At 34.2% G+C, this 20,628-nt stretch overlaps 3 protein-coding genes across 3 annotated transcripts; 2 read left to right on the forward strand and 1 right to left on the reverse strand.

Moving 5' to 3' along the window:
* The first annotated feature begins 63 nt into the window (after positions 1 to 63).
* On the forward strand, positions 64 to 5,549 carry LOC124543501 (SCY1-like protein 2). The gene is made up of 6 exons (XM_047121724.1): positions 64 to 342; positions 426 to 1,261; positions 2,176 to 2,848; positions 3,330 to 3,549; positions 4,257 to 4,442; positions 4,895 to 5,549. Exons 1-6 carry the CDS (start codon positions 216 to 218, stop codon positions 5,409 to 5,411), a joined length of 2,559 nt encoding a protein of 852 aa, XP_046977680.1. The 5' UTR covers positions 64 to 215; the 3' UTR covers positions 5,412 to 5,549.
* Positions 5,550 to 6,764: 1,215 nt separating this feature from the next.
* LOC124543502 lies at positions 6,765 to 10,815 on the reverse strand. The gene is made up of 4 exons (XM_047121725.1): positions 10,271 to 10,815; positions 8,416 to 9,311; positions 7,743 to 7,878; positions 6,765 to 7,144 (listed from the first exon to the last, which is right to left on the reverse strand). Exons 1-4 carry the CDS (start codon positions 10,740 to 10,742, stop codon positions 6,861 to 6,863), a joined length of 1,788 nt encoding a protein of 595 aa, XP_046977681.1. The 5' UTR covers positions 10,743 to 10,815; the 3' UTR covers positions 6,765 to 6,860.
* A 351-nt stretch (positions 10,816 to 11,166) lies between these two features.
* On the forward strand, positions 11,167 to 18,588 carry LOC124543717 (vang-like protein 1). The gene is made up of 6 exons (XM_047121991.1): positions 11,167 to 11,270; positions 11,446 to 11,596; positions 13,518 to 14,489; positions 15,883 to 16,064; positions 17,242 to 17,354; positions 17,937 to 18,588. Exons 2-6 carry the CDS (start codon positions 11,511 to 11,513, stop codon positions 18,243 to 18,245), a joined length of 1,662 nt encoding a protein of 553 aa, XP_046977947.1. The 5' UTR covers positions 11,167 to 11,270; positions 11,446 to 11,510; the 3' UTR covers positions 18,246 to 18,588.
* The last annotated feature ends 2,040 nt before the right edge of the window (positions 18,589 to 20,628 follow it).

The following is a 20,628-nucleotide window of genomic DNA, read 5'->3' on the forward strand; positions in this document are numbered from 1 at the left end:
TATGAATGCAAATCACACTAGAAGTAGTTTAAGTCAAATAAATATCGAACACAAGTACAGTAATCTGGTTTATTTCGATAGTCGGATTCAGTATTGACATTGACAGTTTTTGTCACTTGTTCATACTTCATAATCTTTTTGGCTAATGCTACATTTTATCTTTTTTTTGTAATGTTTCTTCTTTTCGCAATACCTACGCGTTAAGCTAAACAAAAATGGAAGTATTTAACAAATTCTATTCGTCCGTCAGTAATACAGTGTCACAATTATCAGGAGTTTTACCAGGAAATCCAGTCACCCGAGAATTCGAAGCTACTCAATACATTGCTAGCGCTGGGCCTGGTAAAGACACCTATCTTTATTATATACATTCTTAGTTAAAGTGAAAATATTATTATTTTGTACCAATTACCCGTCTTTTGTAGGTTTGTTATGGAAAGTTTACAAAGGTTATAAAAAATCAACAAAGCAAGAAGCATCAATATTTGTTTTTGAGAAGAAACAATTGGAAAGATGGTCGAAAACCGACAGAGACATAATGATAGACATTTTAAAACGCGGTATTGTGCAGCTAACGAAGTTGAGGCACCCTCAAATACTAACAGTCCAGCACAGCTTAGAAGAGAGCAGAGAAAGTCTGGCTTTTGCTACTGAACCCGTCTTTGCGAGCTTAGCTAATATACTTGGAAATACAGAGAATATGCCTCAACCAGTCCCGAATAATATAGTTAACTATAAACTTTATGAAGTTGAAATAAAATATGGTTTGATGCAAATAGCCGAAGGTCTAGCATTTTTACACAATGATGTCAAATTGCTCCATCACAATATCTGCCCAGAATCTATTATTGTAAACCAACAGGGTGCTTGGAAAATATTTGGTTTTGACTTTTGTATTGCCAATCAAAGCATGACTGGTTCAGCGCCGTTTTGGCCTTTTACTGAATATTGCCAGGCCATGCCTCCCTTAACTCAGCCTGCCTTAGACTATTTGGCACCTGAATATATTTTATCTGCCTCACATTCTCCGGCAAGTGATATTTACTCACTAGGTATGTTCATCTATGCTATACACAGCACTGGACACCAAACATTAGGCAACATTGGTAATGATTATGGGAAGTTTAAAAGATTTGTAAATGAAATCAAAAATTTGCCACCTTCTAGATTATTCTGTGTAAATGAAGGCTTAAGAGAATTTGTAAAATTAATGTTAAATGCCACTCCAGAACTCAGACCTGATCCACATCAATTTTTAAAGGTAAGCATCCATATTTATATTCTATCTATTTTGTTCAGTTTAACAAAACATAAATACTAGGGGTATTTAGATTTATTAATCATCATAACAATATAATCATAATTCTAAATAAATATCTCAATAATATCCTTGTAAATATTCTCTTGTTCAATTACTCTTTGTAAAGCTAAATATTTTGTAGATGATAAAAAGGTGTGGAATTAATACGGGTTGACATCCAGGCAGGACATATTAATTCAAATAATTGTATTAACTAACATGACTGTACTTTTTTAGATGTTGAAAAAGAGTAACTACTGAGTTTCTTGCCAGTTCTTCTTGGTAGAATCTACTTTCCGAACCGGTGGTAGCTTCACTTAATTGTTAAATGATGATTCAAAAGTGCTTGTAAAAGCCCACTTGAATAAAGTTTATTTTGATTTTATTTTATTTTGATTTTGATGATTCTATATTTTAGTAGAGCTTGGTACATAATATAATGATGCATACTATTTTTAAGATTGTGTGATAATTTAAAAAGTTTTTGAATTCAATTATTATAAATCACTTAAGTAATTAATTACTGGATATGAAATTTAAATTTATAACAATTAATATTATCCTACTAAACAATAAATAAATGATACTTTATTGTACACCACAAACAAGAAACAAAATTAATACTGATTAATAAACAGCCATTCAGCTATTAGGGTCTGTCACTCAAAATGTAATTATATTAGTTTATCTAGAGTTCTAAAAAAATATAAATAAATCCAGGAAGATGTTTAAACACCTTACATGGTCACTAATTTTAATTTATTTTGTCTTAAACTTAGCATCAAATACTATGGAGATTTTATTTCATCCTATCTCTTACTATAGTATAGTATTAATCTTAGTTTTAAAATATCAATTTTCTTTCTTCTTTTCAGATTCCATATTTTGAAGATGTTGGTGTTAAAACATTAAATTATTTGGACTCATTATTTCAATGGGACAACTTACAAAAATCTCAATTTTACAAAGGCCTACCGCAAATTATACAAAAAATGCCACATCGAATTTGCATCTATAGGATTTTGCCGTGTCTCACGAAAGAATTCGTCAACCCCCCGATGGTTCCCTTTGTACTTCCAAATGTTCTGCTCATAGCCGAAAACTCAACGAAAGACGAGTACATAAAATATATCCTGCCAGTTCTAAAACCAGTGATGCTTATACAAGATCCTATACAAATATTACTGATATTTATGCAAAAAATGGAGCTGCTATTGAAATTGACTCCTGGTGATGAAGTAAAGAGTGATATTCTGCCAATGTTGTATCGTGCGTTGGAATCAGACGCTCAACAAATCCAAGAGCTTTGCTTGTCGGTGTTGCCAACATTCGCTTCCCTGATCGATTATCCGGCCATGAAGAATGCTCTATTACCGCGTATAAAGAAGCTGTGTATAAGTACGAACTATATTTCGGTTCGTGTGAACTGTCTTTTATGTTTGGGCAAATTGTTGGAGCATTTGGACAAATGGCTCGTGTTGGACGAAATTATTCCGTTCCTACCGCAGATACCGTCGAGAGAACCAGCTGTGCTAATGGGAATTTTGGGTATGTTTGTATCTATTTAAACGTGCTGTATTTATTAATATACTTTATACTAGTTTTTAAATAAAATCACCAATAAAATTCTATTAGCGAACTATGGGTGATAGTATGAATGCTATTACGATTTATCAATTTTACATAATTTATGAACTAAACAACCTTTATAAAAGATTCTAAGTGTCATTTAACAAACATGTAATCACTCTTAAAAATTGTATTTCTATTTCATTGTAACATAATATATCAAACCATAAATAATTTTTCCACTGCTGGGCTATCCTTAAGGAGAAAGTTTGGCGACCCTCAAATCACCCTTACCCAATTAGGTTAGGTTGATTCGCATGTGGAATACCATTTGAGGCATGTAGGTTTATTCACAACATTTTAATTTAATTATACATGGAAATTAAGCCCAAAGTTTTGCCTGCCAAATTCAAATTTTTTAAAATTCACTTATTATTAACTTTGATGAATATTTTTACAGGTATTTACAAGCTAACTCTAAGTCATAAAAAACTCGGAATAACGAAAGAGGTCATGGCAACGAAAGTTTTGCCTTTCCTAATACCACTATGTGTTGAAAATGGGTTAACATTGAACCAGTTTAATGCTCTGATTTCACTTGTGAAGCAAATGATCTCCAAGGTGGAGGCTGAGCATAGAACTAAGTTGGAACAACTAAACTCTATACAGAATGAGTCTAAGTGAGTATTTTTGAACTCTAATTATAAACCGAACAGACAATACAAAATTTATAAACTTTGTCAAATTTGGTCTTAATTTTTAATTTATTCTTAGAAGAGTGATTTGAATGAATTTCAATTACTCGAGAAACATTATTGATTAACATTTTTCTCTATACTGCAAGGTTTTGAATAAGCTTTCAAAATTGTTACTAAAGTAATGACATTTAATAGCACGAGAGCTTTGTGCAAGATTCTCTAATTTATTTTACCCAATTAAAAACTTTGTATTGTTGTATTCTAGATTGTAATTATAGAAAAATACAGGTGATCATTTCTTAGATTTAAGTAATTAATAGAAATGGTATTCTTTTGTAAGAATACCATTTCTGAAGTACTGACATTTAATAGCACGAGAACTTTGTGTAAGATCCCTTATTTATTTTACCCAATAAAAAACTTTGTATTGTTGTATTCTAGATTGTAATTATAGGAAAATACAGGTGATCATTTCTTAGATTTAAGTAATTAATAGAAATGGTATTCTCTTGTAAGTAACTTGGCAGAATCACACTAGGCCTTCGCATCGTAACATGTTGTGTTATAAAATATTTTAATATTCCTGCCACCAATAAGTCATTCTAGGATGCGATTGCTTGTCATAATCCGCGATAATTATGCGAAAAACAATACATTCGATAATTATACGAAAAATTTTGAAATTCCAGGGTAATGGAACAGGCTTTGACATCATCAGACAATCTCGTACCAGCGGCTCCTCAAACAGACATAGACAAAATGTTCTCAGGGCTCGGCATTGATCCTTTTTCATTTAATTCCAAACAAGAAAAGAGTGAACCAGCTGCTATGAATGTCATTGAAAGTGGGTCTCTTAGTATTGAAGACAAACAGAGGTAAGAATAATAAACAGTTATAGTAGGACACAAATTAGATGTAGCATCGGAAAATGCAATGGAATGAAATTAAAACCGATTACTGCCGATTTACACAACCAACAGAAATAGCTCCCTATCGCGCCATTCGACGCTATTCGTCGCTATAGATTCGCGCGTCAGACAAAGCAAGTGCATGTAAATCGACGCGTCAAATTGACGAATATATTAGGTCATATAATATTACAAGTTATTACGTTTATGCAAAGGTCATATTCGCATGAGAAATAAATATTGATAATTTGGGATAGCGTACTCAATTCGGATGTGATCGGTTTTACGAATTTTGCCGATGCGACATCTAAGTTGTGTCGTACTATATAAGCTTCTTGCAAAGTCCCAACAGCGCCATCTAGCGTTGAGTAGTAAATTTATGTAAGAATAATTTGTTTAAATAGTATTTTCGTTTTCAGGATTGCACAGCAACAAGAGAGTGCCCGAAAGTTTTCCCGGCAGCATCCTCCACACGTAATTCCTGCTCCCGCAATCGTTCCTCCTCCACAGCTTTCAAAACCAGTCGACCTAACCAGTTCATTACTCCAGTCCAATCTTAACCAACTGACAACTAGGCCTCTCCAACCAGCATCGAACATGGGCCAACCAACACCAATAACACAAACTTTACCAAACTATAATCTCAATGTTGGAAATTCTTCAGCTAACCTTGGTTATCAAAATAGCAGCATGCCCTTTGATAATCAACTTGCTTTACCCCCAAGTACGGGATGGACTCAGCCGATGGGGAATTTTTCAAATGCAAGCGGTAATTTTAACAATAAATGGGCAAATAATCAAAACAACCAGAGCAGTATGAAACAAGACTGGTCAGCCTTTGAATCTCTTTTACCTAGCCAGAGTCAAAACAGTACGAACAATAATAATACAGTTAAAAAGTTGAATACTAGTGAAATGATGGACTTGTTAAGTTAAATTGAATAAGATTAATTTTAATACGACTACAATTATTATCAGTACTCTATACACATACGGCGCTAATGTTAATTACACAGTTAAAAATACAGGCAGGATTTCATATAAAAGAATAACTTCTAATAGGCTATATGATATCAACTATAATTATCAAAGCAATTTCTACACCAATTTTAACAACATTGTATATTACAAAGGACATAGTCAAAGTACATAGTTCATTCGAAATTAAGTCCTGAATATTTACATATTTGATTTTCATTTAAATTCAATATTTAAATTGGCATTTAATTTTTTTGATACATCACAAAACTTAAATAAATTATTGGAGTATTCAATATGTATACAAAATTGTATGCAGTGCCATTATAATCGAATTTTAAAAGTAAACTATAGTCGGTTTTATTTTGGAGCATATAGTCTGGATGTAAGTATAGGTTCACATTTATTTAACATTCCTATTAGGTTTATTCATCAAATACAGGTGTATTTTAATTTTAAGTCTGTGTGAGGGTATACAAACCACATATTATTTATAAAAAAATATATTTATTCGTATAATTAAATAGATTTAAATTATAAATTACATTTATTTCGTTTCTTTTTTTTCAATTAAAATGTTAATACAAAATTAAGTGTGTTAATATAAATTAAATTGCATATATTATAACTACTCAACAATGAAATTACGAACTATAACATTCATGACTAAAAACTGTTACTATTTAACACATCATAGAAAGTTTGTAAATATAGCTTTATTGACATCTTCATTTTTATTTCTTATGCTATAGAAAACCGTAATTATTTACTTATATTTTAATCTGTGTTATAACATATTTCATTCGTATACTTAATGTAAGCAATGATCTCTTATACAATAAATAAAAAAAGTGTATTCGTTTCATTTGTACCATGACATAAAATGCGAAAATAATCCTATTGGAAAATTATATTATCAATAAACTGATTTGAGTTATAAAGTTGAGTAAGGTTCCCCTGCGCCACTTTTCGAAAAAAAAAAAAAAACATTTAAACTTGGTTTGATGAGATTGTACTTTGTGGTAAATATCTACCAATGTTAAGTGATATTTATGATGAAAGCTCTTCAAAGCTTTCAAATCAGTCTTTAATTTGCAGTTTTTGGTAGATGATGGCACAGGCAGAACAGCATAATTCTCTAAAATTGGCGCGAAATATATTTAAAAAAATTACTGACGGTCAATTCGAATCGAATAGAGAGAGTACTAAATACAAACAATCCTTACTTTTTTTCAAATTTGATTCTTTTTTATAACCTAACCAAAGGTTTGAGAATTTCATTAAAAACATACTTTTCCAAATTAAGTCATCATTAATAAATTAATTTTGTTTTAGATGTTAATTAAATTTCTAAAATATGTAACCTATTTTTATTTAGTTTATTGTTGAAATTATATAATTAGTATATTATCTTCTTCTTCTAAATGAGGCTGCGAAGAAAACACATGCTGTACCTGTCTGCAAGAGGCTGGCAATAAAGAAACATGTTTTATATTCGTAATTATACACAAGTGACCACACCATTATGATGATGGCGACGATGGCGTTAGCTGTGGTCATTGTCGCTGTTGTGTCGAACTCATTAAGCGCGTTGTAAAGCGGCTGTTGGAGGACGCTCGACGCTGCTGTTGAAAAACTTGCGAACATGCACCATACAGTCAGGAAACTTTTGCTTGTTGAAAGGGTTATACCTGTTAAATAGAAATAGTATAATTAATCTATACTACACTCCACAATGTTGATATTGTGATTTTTTCAATAACAAAGGGAAACTTAGCTGATATATGTAATTTTATATATCCATATCCCATAAGTTTAGTTTATTGTTTGTTTCCCTAAATATAGTAAAATAAAATACTTTTGATCAATGATATTCTAATAAACAGGTATGTTATATCCATACTAAACAACAGAAAAAAGTGTGCCGCGCCGTGGACCGTTTATTTGAATTTATTTTACATTTCGTTAAAAGTAAAAAGGATAGCTTGTTAAAAACAATAAGTGAAAGGGATAACTAGATGTGTTAATTACGCATAACGTATTACTACGTAATTATGATGTATTATAACGTATTACTACGTAAAACGACTAAAGGCAAATGTCCCAATTAGGACGTTTTCTAGTCTTCACTTTTTGCGCGTTTATAACATATCTGTTTACTACAACATCATTGCTTTTGATGTATTGCTTGATCATGATCAGGTTAACGAAATACCTAGGATTTTTCTAATCACAAATGTAGTGGTAGCAACTTACCTTATGTTTTCGAAACAAAATAAAAAATCTTACCGTAAAAGCCAATAGCACCACAAACGCAGAAGGTAGCACATAATCGTGCCTTTTCATTTATGTTTTTTGGTAATGCAATGCATAGCATTATAAACATGAGCGCCGCCCCATGAGCTATAGCTGTCATCGACGCTACCTAAAAACGAAATAAAGTGAACATAATGTCATCATGAATCAAATGGCTGGAGTAATTTTCGAAATTTTATTTTATAATTTTTGCATTATAATTGTGTTGGGCAGAGGCAGTTGAAAACCAGTAATGTAGTAGTAGTTGTAAGATATTAATGACATATTCTTATTATTTATATATAGTCGCTAGGAAAGATGATGAATCGAGATGGCCCAGTGGTTAGAACGCGTGCATCTTAACCGGTGATTGCGGATTCAAACCCAGGCAAGCACCGCTGATTCATGTGCTTAATTTGTCTTTATAATTCATCTCGTACTCAGCGGTGAAGGAAAACATCGTGAGGAAACCTGCATGTGACAAATTTCATAAAAATTACACATATGTGTATTTCACCTGCGTGGTGGAATATGTTCCAAACCTTCTCCTCAAAGGGAGAAGAAGCCTAGCAGTGAGAATTTACAGGCTGTTGTTGTTGTTGTTTTTTTGTTGTAGTCGCTAGGAAACATGGTATCTGTTAAGATCGTATGAAATAATTTCACTCACCGACCAGATGTTCATCGAAGTGTTTAATTCCCACATCATCGCAGGAAACACCAACCCTAATATAAGTATCGAAAAAGTAGTGCACAGGTGTAATAGCGTGTATAAGTAGAAATTTAAGTCGAGTAACATATTAACGACCGTTATGAAGTTCTTTTTCAAAGTAGCCGTCCGTCTTGCTGTTCCTGGAGTTACATCTGACGTAAAGACCAGACTGTTTGAAGGAGCGTTCACTGTTGTTTCCCTGTAGAGAGGCTGAGGAATTTGTACGTCTCTGTCAATGTTCTCCAGTTCCTGATAACCGCTTATTCGACTATAACTTGTTATGTCGAGAGCTCCAAAGTCCGACGAAAATCTGTTCGTCGAAGGACCATCGTACATTGCACTGAAATCTGATGAAAATCTCGCTTGTGTGTTATTCTCTCTGTGTCGCACCTCTGGGTCGAGAATTTCTTTTGCATCGCGTTTTGATTTAAAAACGACAACATCAGTTTCTTCGTCTTGAGTCGACACGACATTTTCGGCGATCGTAGTCGGACTTCTGGTTGCATTTTGTGTTTCAGTCGGTCTTTGATTTGGACTCTGATTCGAAAATATCACTTCATCATCATCTTCAACAGCTCGAAGCATGTTATAAGTTGTTCGAATAACTCTTTCGATATATATTGGCCGAGTGTAAGCGGCAAGGAAGAGACAGTTTTGCATAAGTATAGCTCCATAAATCATTACAACTATATCACTTGTGTAAATAGTGCACAGATAGCCGACCAGAAGGCACGCCAATACGTTGCCAAGGGAAGGTGCCATGCGTACGAGTCTTTGCGCAATCGTAAGTTTCTCTCTGAAGTAGTGAGTGATGATGACATCTGTTTGCTGACCAGTTAAAGCGCATCCTGCACCTATGAAGCATTTTTAGAAATTTATTATAAAGAAAAGAATATATGATAATATGCAGATGCGATTAATTTAGCCAGGAAATATCAAAAAGTAAGTCTCGGAGTAAACTGGTATTTCATATACGATAAAATAAACAGTAAGCTACTTAATTTTACAGAAAAATAGTTTAATGCGAGACCACTGTGATATACAACGTACCTAGTTATTTTATACAATACCTATAAAATATTTTATAATTGATTGCGGTGCGGTAACTCAAATGCTTCAAATGTGAAGTTGTTTTCCAGGAATTTAAGTAAGTTCGTTCTATTGTTATGGTCAGTGATTAATAATATTGAGTCAGTGAATTTATGAATTTCATTAAACTCTCAGTAATTCCCACACAAACGTCCATGCACAATTTTGCCTAGATATATTAAGAAATGTTAAACATTTATACGTCTAATCTTAATTATACTAAAACAATATAAATCCAATACGAAGTGATTTATATTAAAATGTTTTAAATGTACAGCTATATCAATACTATGAAACACATCTACTTATGTTACATAGCATATTTTTTAGTATTTAATTCTTACATCCCTAGGTGCTTAAATAAAGTTTATATGAAGTGATAATAAACAATATGTAAATTAATTAAGTTCAGTGCCAAATAGTGGTAAATTAAAATTAAAAATTTAACATAAAAATAAAAACAAAAAGTACTTCAATGAATTCGTTTGTGCAAATACTATGCCGGCGGCTCAAATCAATACCATCAAAGATAATTACGGTTAGTCAATATAATGTGACCGTCATTAAAAACAATACTTTAACATATCTGCTTAATCGCATACAAAATATTACATTGTTATACTCGTCACATACCGTGTGTGTGACCTTCATAAACAATGAGACAGAACAATGCCTCATAATACTCGCGTCGAAATCAGGCAATACTATAACAATTGTAACTTACCAGCAAATATTCCCGAAAATATGTTCACAATGTGGTTATTACTGTATGTGCTTGTGGAGTAACTTGACAATAGCACGCCAGCCACGGTCAAACACAAGCCAGCTAATGCAGTGAATCTTGGCATATTGAAAATCTTCACAACAGCTCTGCACCATGACTCTAGAAGTAGCCTAATCACCACCATAATAACGGGCATAAGTGCTACATCAACGTCCCATATCTTCATTTTTTCGCCAACCTCATGGTCCTCCTCTCGTATCGATTTTAAAATTATCAATCCATATAAAATTAATATTGTAGGCACGGTTATATGATACACTATCGCGGAGAAGACAATCAGCCATCCGTATCCCCCATCTGGAGGGGTTGGTCCGATTTCTGGTTGTGAAGCTACTACTCTGTCTAAGTACAGATCTTCCACTCTATTTTCACCACTTTCCCTTTGGGTATTTTCATTTTGAGGATCCTCCATATTTTTAAGAAATAAACAATACCTTCATGTCTAAAATGAGCTGGTCAATGAGTTATGTACTAGATACGGACGTGTTATCTTATCATTATCACTTCTTGTAATCTAGTGCTCTAAATATTTCTTTCGAATTCACCGCCACACTTCTATTTGTCGCTGCGAAATTGTTTGGATAATTCATAATAACATTAATTACTACAATATATTTACTAATAATTATATTTATTAATAATATGTAATTATTAAATGCTACCGTCTTATTTTTAAATTGAATTTTTATCATTTTAAATGTAATTTTTTTAACATATTTCAGAACGGATATTATACTACCATGTTAAGTAGAATGAAGAGAACCGTTGATGAAAGAGATAATACTATACACAACGTTGTATGTATGACAGAGACAACATCGTTTTAGGTTATTATCTGTCAACGATTTTTGTCGTATAATATTCAATATGAAATTGTCTAGACGACACCTGTAAACGACGCTCTAATTAGAAAATCCCCTTAAATATCAATAATGCAAAGGTAATTTGCTTCGGCGAACAGTGAACTCAGAAATTCAATAACTATACTAATGTATAAAGTCGAAAACGTTATCTCTATAAGAAAAGCGGACTTGATATATGTGCATACTTCCGTGATGTAGAAGCATTTTAATTGCTCCGATTTCGTGATTTGATTACACGGTGGATTATTGCAGGTTCGTAGAGAAAAGTACTCATGGATAATGTGCGGGGTCGGTCGTGACTGTGAAATAGTTTTACAATGGAGACTGAGTCTGTGAGGTCGGAGATAAGCAGCCGATCTCGGCGGAGTTCGAGGCACAGACAGCACACGCATCGCAGCACACGGTATGTTTATTTAACGATGTTATAATTATCCCTTAACAGTAGCAGCTAAATGTATAATCTCCCCTAAGTAATTAAGGTTTTTAAATACAGGAAAGTAAAAAGTGTAAGCAAATTATTGTTATTTTGTTCCATTTACAAGCCAAACAATATTACAGACAAATATGTGGATAATGTTTTATGTACCAAAATTTTAAGAAAAGTGAGCAAAATGTATTAAAGATACTGGTTTCAATTGGTGCATTTATATTTTAAGAAAACAAGTATAATATATAAATAAATTTTCATTCAGTGGTTTAACACAACTTTTGTGTAGCCATTTCTATCGTCTATATTTATTTTAATAAATGGATTAAAATATTCAGATTAGTAACTTAAGTTATATAAGTAGAAAATTAAAAGAACAAAATTCTGGAGTGTGCTATGAATTTGTTGTCAAAAAACTCATACTAACATTTGCCTATGTTCAAGATAAGCCTCCTATTAAACTAAAGTAAGAAAAGTGTGTCATTCAGGACATTCTACTTAGTTTTTTTTTTAAATACAGATGATAAACAACAAATAATAATACTTTATAATACTTACAAATAAGTATTTACTTCTAAATTTTCAAATAACCAATTTTGTTAACACATATATTTCACAACACACCTTTACTTTTAAATGAAGCCACTATCTACAAGTAGTAATTAGTAACCAATCAATTGAAACCTATGGTTTTATCAAATTTTAATTACAATTTAATGTTACTTAAAGAAATTGTAGTATAATTTATTAGATAGTGTGCCGGTAAAATTATTTATTTTGACTTTATTTAGCATTTAATCAAATCAATTTTATTCAAGTAAACTTCACAATGAAATGTTTGAATTGTCAATAATTAAATTCTACCACCGCTTCGGAAAGCAGCTTCTGGCGAGAAGAAATTGCAAGAAACCTCGCATAGTTGCTCTTTTCAAATAAACAGATTTACAATGCTGTTATTTACAGTAATTAGTGTCCTATGATGGAATCCGAACCTAACTCCAGGAGTTTCTTTCTAAAAAGTACTCTTTTAATGAATAATATGATTTATTTATTAATTTAGTCTTAATAACCTTTTTAAATTTTATAAATGGTAAATTGATTATATTTTCTGGTATCTTATTATATATGCCTATAATACATTGCCCAAAAACATTCTATTTACCGTATGCAAACGGAAACCAGGGATTACAAGTTTATTCTTATTTCTTGTATTAATTAAGATAAGATTTAAGAATAAAATCTATCAATAAAAAATTTTGTCTGTAGTCACACTTTATCACTGTACTGTTACTAAGATATAATTGTTTTATTTTTCATTTGTGGTTTTTTATTTGTGTTTTTATATATTAGTTTTGAATATTAGGTCTTATGATTTTTCTTTAATATATTTTTTTAATTATTACTTAAATTTAACAGGTAGACAATAAGTTTTATTTTTTTCTTTGTGTGAATGTTGTGTACATCTGTAATTGTCACTCATATCAGGTCCTAATTTTTGTTTTTGTTTTATCTGTTATTTTTAAGTGCTGAATATGTGTGATGTTGATGTACCTTTTAAATAAATAAATAAATTAATAGTATGTATATCAGCATAATGAATGAATTAATACAATTGTATGATGTGTAATCAAAATTTGCATTACAAATGAGGATGATAAGTTGTTAAGTGTCAAACAATAGCAGGCCTAATTTATAATATATAGCAATTATCTGGTGAATTTTGTGTTCGGTCTCTCTATATTGTTGTTAAATAGTTATTGAAAAGTAAAACATTTCATTTGATGCTTTGAGATATTATTTTTTAACTATATTCCTACAGGTGACACATCTTGCCAGTATGTTAGATTACAATACATGCAATTTTTCATTAATTTTTATGTATATTAATATGTTTCAGGAGTACAAAGTCCCACAAAAAAGACTGCATGGACAACACAATGGCACCATTCCAAACCAGTGTGAACATCAATCCAGAAATAGGGAGAGATGGTCAAGAAGTCATCGAGGTTCAAATCCTACCCCAAGATGAGAATTGGGGGGAGAACACCACAGCTGTAACGGGGAATACATCAGAAGGCTCACAGTCTATGGAAGATGTTAGCAATTGGCCAATGGATTCGGATAGCGGGCTAGGTTTTGTTTGTTCGAGATATTTCGGGACCACGATCGCTTTAGGATTATCTTTTGTTTCCTTTGTGAGCCCACTAGCAATGGTAGTTTTGCCAAAGTTAGGTTTCTTCCCCGGCCTGTCAGAGAACAAAGCTATCCAGCCCAGTCAAATCATTCAGTTACTTTCGTGCACGGCCGAGTGTAAAGGTATATTACTATCATTAGCCTTCAAACTAGTTTTATTAGCTATCGGCATATGGGCTATTTTTTTACGCCCGAGGAACGCCATATTGCCAAGAATATTCGTGTTCAGAGCGATGATGCTCGTGATTCTAGCAGTTTGTACATTTTCCTACTGGCTCTTTTACTTTGTACAAATAAACGAAGCGACGAAAGCTTTGTCGGTCGGGGAGGAGGCAATGGACTATACCTCTCTGGTTTCCTACGTGTCTAGTTTTGGGGATACGTTGATCTTCATACACTACGCCGCGGTCGTGCTGATGGAGATACGACACCTCGAGCCCGTATATTACATTAAAATAGTGAGAAGCCCCGACGGAGAGAGCCGGTCGTACTCCATCGGCCAGCTCAGCATACAGAGGGCGGCCGTGTGGGTCCTGCAGAGGTACTACACGGAGTTTCCGATATACAACCCGTACCTGGAGAAGATTCCCATATCGAAGTCGCAGAGAAAGGCCCAGGCCAGCATCAAGTTCTACGAAGTAGATTCGACCACCAACACACCCTCGGGGCAAACTAGGTGAGCGCCTTAAAAACAAACCGCATTTCAAAACATTAAAAATATTAACCTTACCCTGTATTTACATATTAGAAATTTACAAATTCGTTAAAAACAATAATAAAATGTTCAACCAAATATCTGAAAACCCGAGGCGCTTTGAATCACGATATAAATATAATTTTGAAATTACAACATCAAAACTGAAACTTCACCAATCGGGCACACATGCTATGTGCATAAAAATTTTCAATAAATTGCCGGACGTATTTAAGCAAAATATAAATGAACCAAGCTACCCAAATAAGTTAAAAGAAATTCTTAAAAAAAAAATGCTATTACACCCTCGAGGAATATCTGACAGATAAAATTGTGATATAACGTCCGTCTCTCTAACATTTGCTACGCCCTAGCAGGGTTTATTTCATGTAAACTAAAGTTTAATTGTATGTGTGAGCATGAAACCGCAAATAAATAAATAAATAATTAATAATTTTGTGTCTTGTGCTCACGTTAATACGAAATATAAGAAAAAAAATAAGGTAGTGCACACTCCGTATAAACGTAATCCATCCTTCATCGGTTGAGGTTGACGTTGACGTATTTAAGACACGTACGAAATGTTTTACTTCCTCGTTTCTGATACGCACCGCCAAGGTTTGGAATACCCTCCCGACCGTTTTCCCCACCACCTACAATATGGGTACCTTCAAGTCCCGAGTGAATAGGCACCTTCTAGGCAAGCGCGCTCCATCTTAGACTGTATCCCACTTACCATCAGGTGTGATACAGTCAAGCGCTAGCCTATACATTTAAAAAAAAAAAAAATCGATGGGCACCTCGTCATATCATTGTCATATCTAATGTTATCATTATATATATTAATTTAGTTTAGTTTTTGTACTTTTTTTTTTTTAATCGATTTTTACTTTTGTAATGATTAGAGTCGATGACGCAGGGTGCACGGGAAAATTTCTCGAGTTTATGTTCGCACCCTTAAAACGAAAATATTATTGTATATATGTTAACAAATAAATAAATATTATATAATCTTTATTAACATAAGAATTAACAACATTAAATGCTTAAATATATATATATATACAAATATGAACTAAAACTAGTTACTGTATAAATCTTGACCGCGTGGAATGGTGGCAAGAATGCTAGCAGCATTTCCCCGTTGAATCGCAATTCCGATCCTCTGGGCAAAAAACGAACCAGCCCTCCTGTCACCTGTGGAGGCAATGAGGCGAGGTGTTATACTTTTGATGAAGCTTTTTGCACCACTACTCCAAGGGCCAAGCGTTTCGACAGCAAAGCAATTATATATATATATTTATTTTATTTAATAAATAAATAAAATAAATAAATATAGTGCTTGTTGATTGCTAACGGCTGCCGGCGCCCGCAGGTCGGCAGGCTCGTGCGCGGGCAGCGCGGGGCGGCGGCGCGACTCGGGCTCCGCGCACAACGAGCGCTACTACGAGGAGGCGGAGCGCGAGCGGCGCGTGCGCAAGCGCCGCGCGCGCCTGCACTCCGCCGCCGAGGACGCCTTCGCGCACGTGCGCCGCGTGCGCCTCTCCGCCGCCAACGGTCAGTGACGTCACGTCCGCCGCACGCCGCGCGACCGTCGCTAATGCTGGCCATACACGTTAGGGTTTGCAGTATGGTTATGACCGCACATTCTTAACCAACATATGAGTCGAAATGGCCCAGTGGTTAGAACGCGTGCATCTTAACCGATGATTGCGAGTTCAAACCCAGGCAAGCACCTCTGTTTCATGTGCTTAATTTGTCTTTATAATTCATCTCGTGCTCTGCGGTGAAGGAAAACATCGTGAGGAAACCTGCATGTGACAAATTTCATAGAAATTCTGCCACATGTGTATTCCACCAACCCGCATTGGAACAGCGTGGTGGAATATGTTCCAAATCTTCTCCTCAAAGGGAGAGGAGGCCTTTAGCCCAGCAGTGGGAATTTACAGGCTGTTGTTGTTGTTTGTTGTTGTATGCAAACCCTAGCATGTATGTTATAAAACTGTACAGTTATCGGTGCATGTACATGCAACCTAACGAATATCATATATGCAGTTTTCTCAGTATCCTATAGCCAGTGGCAGTGGAAGGTCGCGCGCGCTCACCATCACGTTGAAATTCAAAATGGCGAGTCGCAAGCGCAACGCCATACTAGAAGAATTTATTGCTATCTACCAATCCGAACCTTGTCTTTGGCGCGGAAAGTGCAAAGATTATCACGACAGAGACAAAAGATCGGCAGCGTACGGTGAATTGATAAATAAGCTAAAGGAATTGGAACCTAAAGACGATGTCGTTAGAAAAAATTAACGTCCTACAAAACACCGTCACGTAGCTGCAACTATTTATGACTGAGAGTTTCTTGAAAATTTTACATGCATACCCTAACGTGTATGTGCATATATATATGGTTGAGCATGTGCGGTCATAACCATACTGCAAACCCTAACGTGTATGGCAGTGGCGTAGCTATCGTAGGGCCAGGAGGTGCAGTGCACCAGGGCCCCGGAGTTCAGGGGGCCCTCTAAACTAAACCTTAAACTTCTGTAGCTAAAATCACGACCCTGCGCACAAGATTTCTTATTTGGTATCTATAATTTTAAAGGATAATCATTAGTTAAAGAGAGATGGGAAAGAGGGAGTGAGGGCCCGATTCTTTTTCTATGCACCGGGGCCCTTCCTCACCTAGCTACGCCACTGGTGTATGGCCACCATAATGTGCGTGTCCCCGCAGGCGGCGCCCTGGGCCCGCGCGAGGCGGCTCAAGCCGTGTTCCCGTCGCTGGCGCGCGCACTGCAGAAGTACCTTCGCGCCACTCGCCAGCAGCCGCGACACTCCGCAGACTCCGTCAGTATTCACCTCGCTGAATGAATGAATGAACGGAGAGCTTGCAATCAATATTTATCGTTTCCATAGACAATGTTTTCGTATGTCGTTGAATTTAAAAAAAAAATCGAAACAACTTTAGCTGTTTAACAACCAGAGTCGGATTTAAAGGCGTGGAGGCCCCGGGGCCACAAAGCAGTGAGAGAGCGACAAACAGAAGCGTGAACACCCTAATAATTATATTATTATGAATTAATTAGTTTTTTTTTATTTCAATCAGTAAGCTATGAATTGTTTCGTATTTATATCGTTAACTTTTAAAATATTAAATAGTAACATTATTATAATTTGACTATATGTCAGTATTTGTTGACTTGCTGAAAACTGTGGCCCCCTCTCACGTGGAGGCCCCAGGGCAGTTGCCCCGGTTGCCCTCCCCTAAATACGGCCCTGACAACAACTAAAGTTGTAAAATATATTTCGACTTTTTTGTTATTATTCAAATCGCATCATTTGTAAAGTAGATGTGATGTTTTGCGCATTTATTTACATAATTTTTCGGTATAGATATATAAATTTAAATGTTTTCCTAAATACTTTCAGGTTCTGGCCCATCTGGCTCGATGTCTCTCCCAGGACGCTTCGCCCCGTGCCTTCCTGGAACCCTTCCTCGTGGAGGGTCCCGTGCTATCCGCGGAGCAGGAAGCTAGACCGGTCCAGCGCTGGTCTCTTATATCTGACGAGCTCCTCGCGAGACCGCTAGCTGATAACATAGAATTCCAACTCAGACAAGGTGACGTATCCCTAATATGTTCCATAAAGCAGCTGCCCAAGTTCAGTCTGGCTGAGGAGGTGGTGGATCCGAAGAGTAATAGGTTCATACTCCGGCTCAATTCAGAGACCTCGGTCTGACAAGAGGGGTACTCCGTTCAGGATGGACATAGACTCGTATGACATTTAGATTTTATTTAGTTCTGATTGTTATCGAAAGTTCTGTTGCTTGAAGTTACTATGTACGCTTTATAATAGCGCTGATGTGTTCTTTGAGCCTTCCAGAGTAAAGACTTAAATTTTAGACCCTTTTGCTAGTAAGTCATCGAAGAAAAACTTTACATTATTATCTATATAAATGTATCATGTGTTCATATCGAAAGGATGCGCTTTATTGCTACGAAGGTTAGACTTTTCATAAGACCATCACAACCTTTATAAATTTATATATAACAGTTCTTAAAAAATAAAGATTAAAACTAAAAAATATACAGTTTAAAAATAAATGCTGCTTAAGAACATAAAAGATATTGATCGATTAATCAATATTGTATCGATATTTAAAATTTAAAAATGGCAACATTTTATCTCAAATATTTTGCTACGCGTTTAAATTGCCGTTAAAACTTTAAAAGCAGTCCTATTGACTTTTTGACTTAACTCGAAGCATTTCATACCGGTACTTGAAATTATAACCACAGACTGAAAATATAAAATACTCATATCCAGTGATTTTTTAATTAATAACATCAACGTGCAATTATAAAATTATATGAATCTCATCTCAGTAATCTCGACGCCACTTTGTTTTGTATAAGACTTACAATGCATTTAATAAATTTTTACTGTTTACAGTTATGTATATTTGTGTCATATTTATCGTTTTAAGTACTTATAAGATTTAGTTAAGTAAATGGAATGTAATGCACAAATTTTAATACAAACTTATTGTAAGTATCGAATAGATTTCTTTTTTAATTTAAGTTTAGCCGGAAAATAAAGTACCTTTATTTTATGTTTTTATATATCTATTATCATATGTATGATGTTACTTTTATTAAGTCAAATAGAACGAAATGTCACAAATATAACTATTGTTATATATTAAAACGTCATATCCGGCTAAGTAAAGTATTATCTTTTAGTATGTATAATTGCACATACGGAACCATGTTACGTGTAAATTATAGATATATATTTTATAGATCTTTTGTCTAAATCAGAAAAAAAGTAACCGTAGTAATTTAAATACAATCTAAATTGAATTTTGCCGCCATTGTCATTTTAGCTATTTTCATTCCGTTCATTCGTTCTTCGATTGATCGAGACAATCGAAGAACGTATGAATGAACCAATTTAGAATTAAGATATCTGCCAATTGAACATTTACAATACATGGATCATGAATGAAATGAATGAAATGTTCTTATTTCAATTTGTAATGTAAAAGGTTGTTTTTTTTTTCTAGTTTTGACTGACCTAGAAACTCGTATGAGTGAGTCTTACACTGTGTGCTGTGTATTTAGGCACCGGCAGCTAGATAAATTATATAATATAAATAATTGTATAGACATATATATCTTAGATTTAAGACCATATCATAGTTTAAATTAAATATTTATTCACGAGGCAATGTTAAAAATATCCTATCTGTACACGTCTATTTTGTAGACATTTTAAGGATCAAAGAGGAAGTGTGTTTAATGTTTTGGTGTTCTTGAAAAAAGAAATTGCACTGATGTCGAGAATTATATAAAATTTTAGGGTTACTGCAACATCAGTATAGTGTTGATAATTATACCATTTTTTATATCAAATCAAATGCTTAAATGTCAAATAATTATAAACGTCAAAACTGACAATCAAAACGTACCATGAGGTAGAAAATATTAAACGATCATAAACTATATAACTTTTAAAAAAATTGGTACAATTATGAATAATATATGGTGTCTGCAAATATATAAACTGCCACGTTTTTCAGTGTTAAATCACAATAATAGATATAAATCAAAGCATCTATTGTATTCGATGTATTCTTGGCTAAATTGACCAAAGATTGCTTCACTAAGGTAATTGTAACATATCCTATAAAACTTACAATATATTAATAATTGATTATCATGAAGCAGAATAGGGGTCTTGGAACCATGTGTTAAATAATTGAAAACTCAAGGTCGTGCATTTAATATCGCCAGTAGTTTGACGCCTGATTTGACGAGATATGCCCAATTAAAGTCAAAAGGGCCAATCATCATCAACAACAACAACAACTACAACAGCCTGTAAATTTCCCACTGCTGGGCTAAGGCGTCTTCTCCCTTTGTGGAGAAGCATAAGAGCATATTCAATCACGCTGCTCCAATGTTGGAATGTTGGATTCACGTGTGTCACAATTTCGTTGAAATTAGCACACATGCAGGTTTCCTCACGATTTTCCTTCACCACCGAGCATGAAATGAATTATATATATTGGTGCCTTACTCCAATGTATTCTAGCTTAGTGGTTTCGTAGCTATACATA

The sequence above is a fragment of the Vanessa cardui genome, chromosome 3 (genome assembly GCF_905220365.1).
Source record: "Vanessa cardui chromosome 3, ilVanCard2.1, whole genome shotgun sequence".
Classification (NCBI taxonomy): domain Eukaryota; kingdom Metazoa; phylum Arthropoda; class Insecta; order Lepidoptera; family Nymphalidae; genus Vanessa; species Vanessa cardui.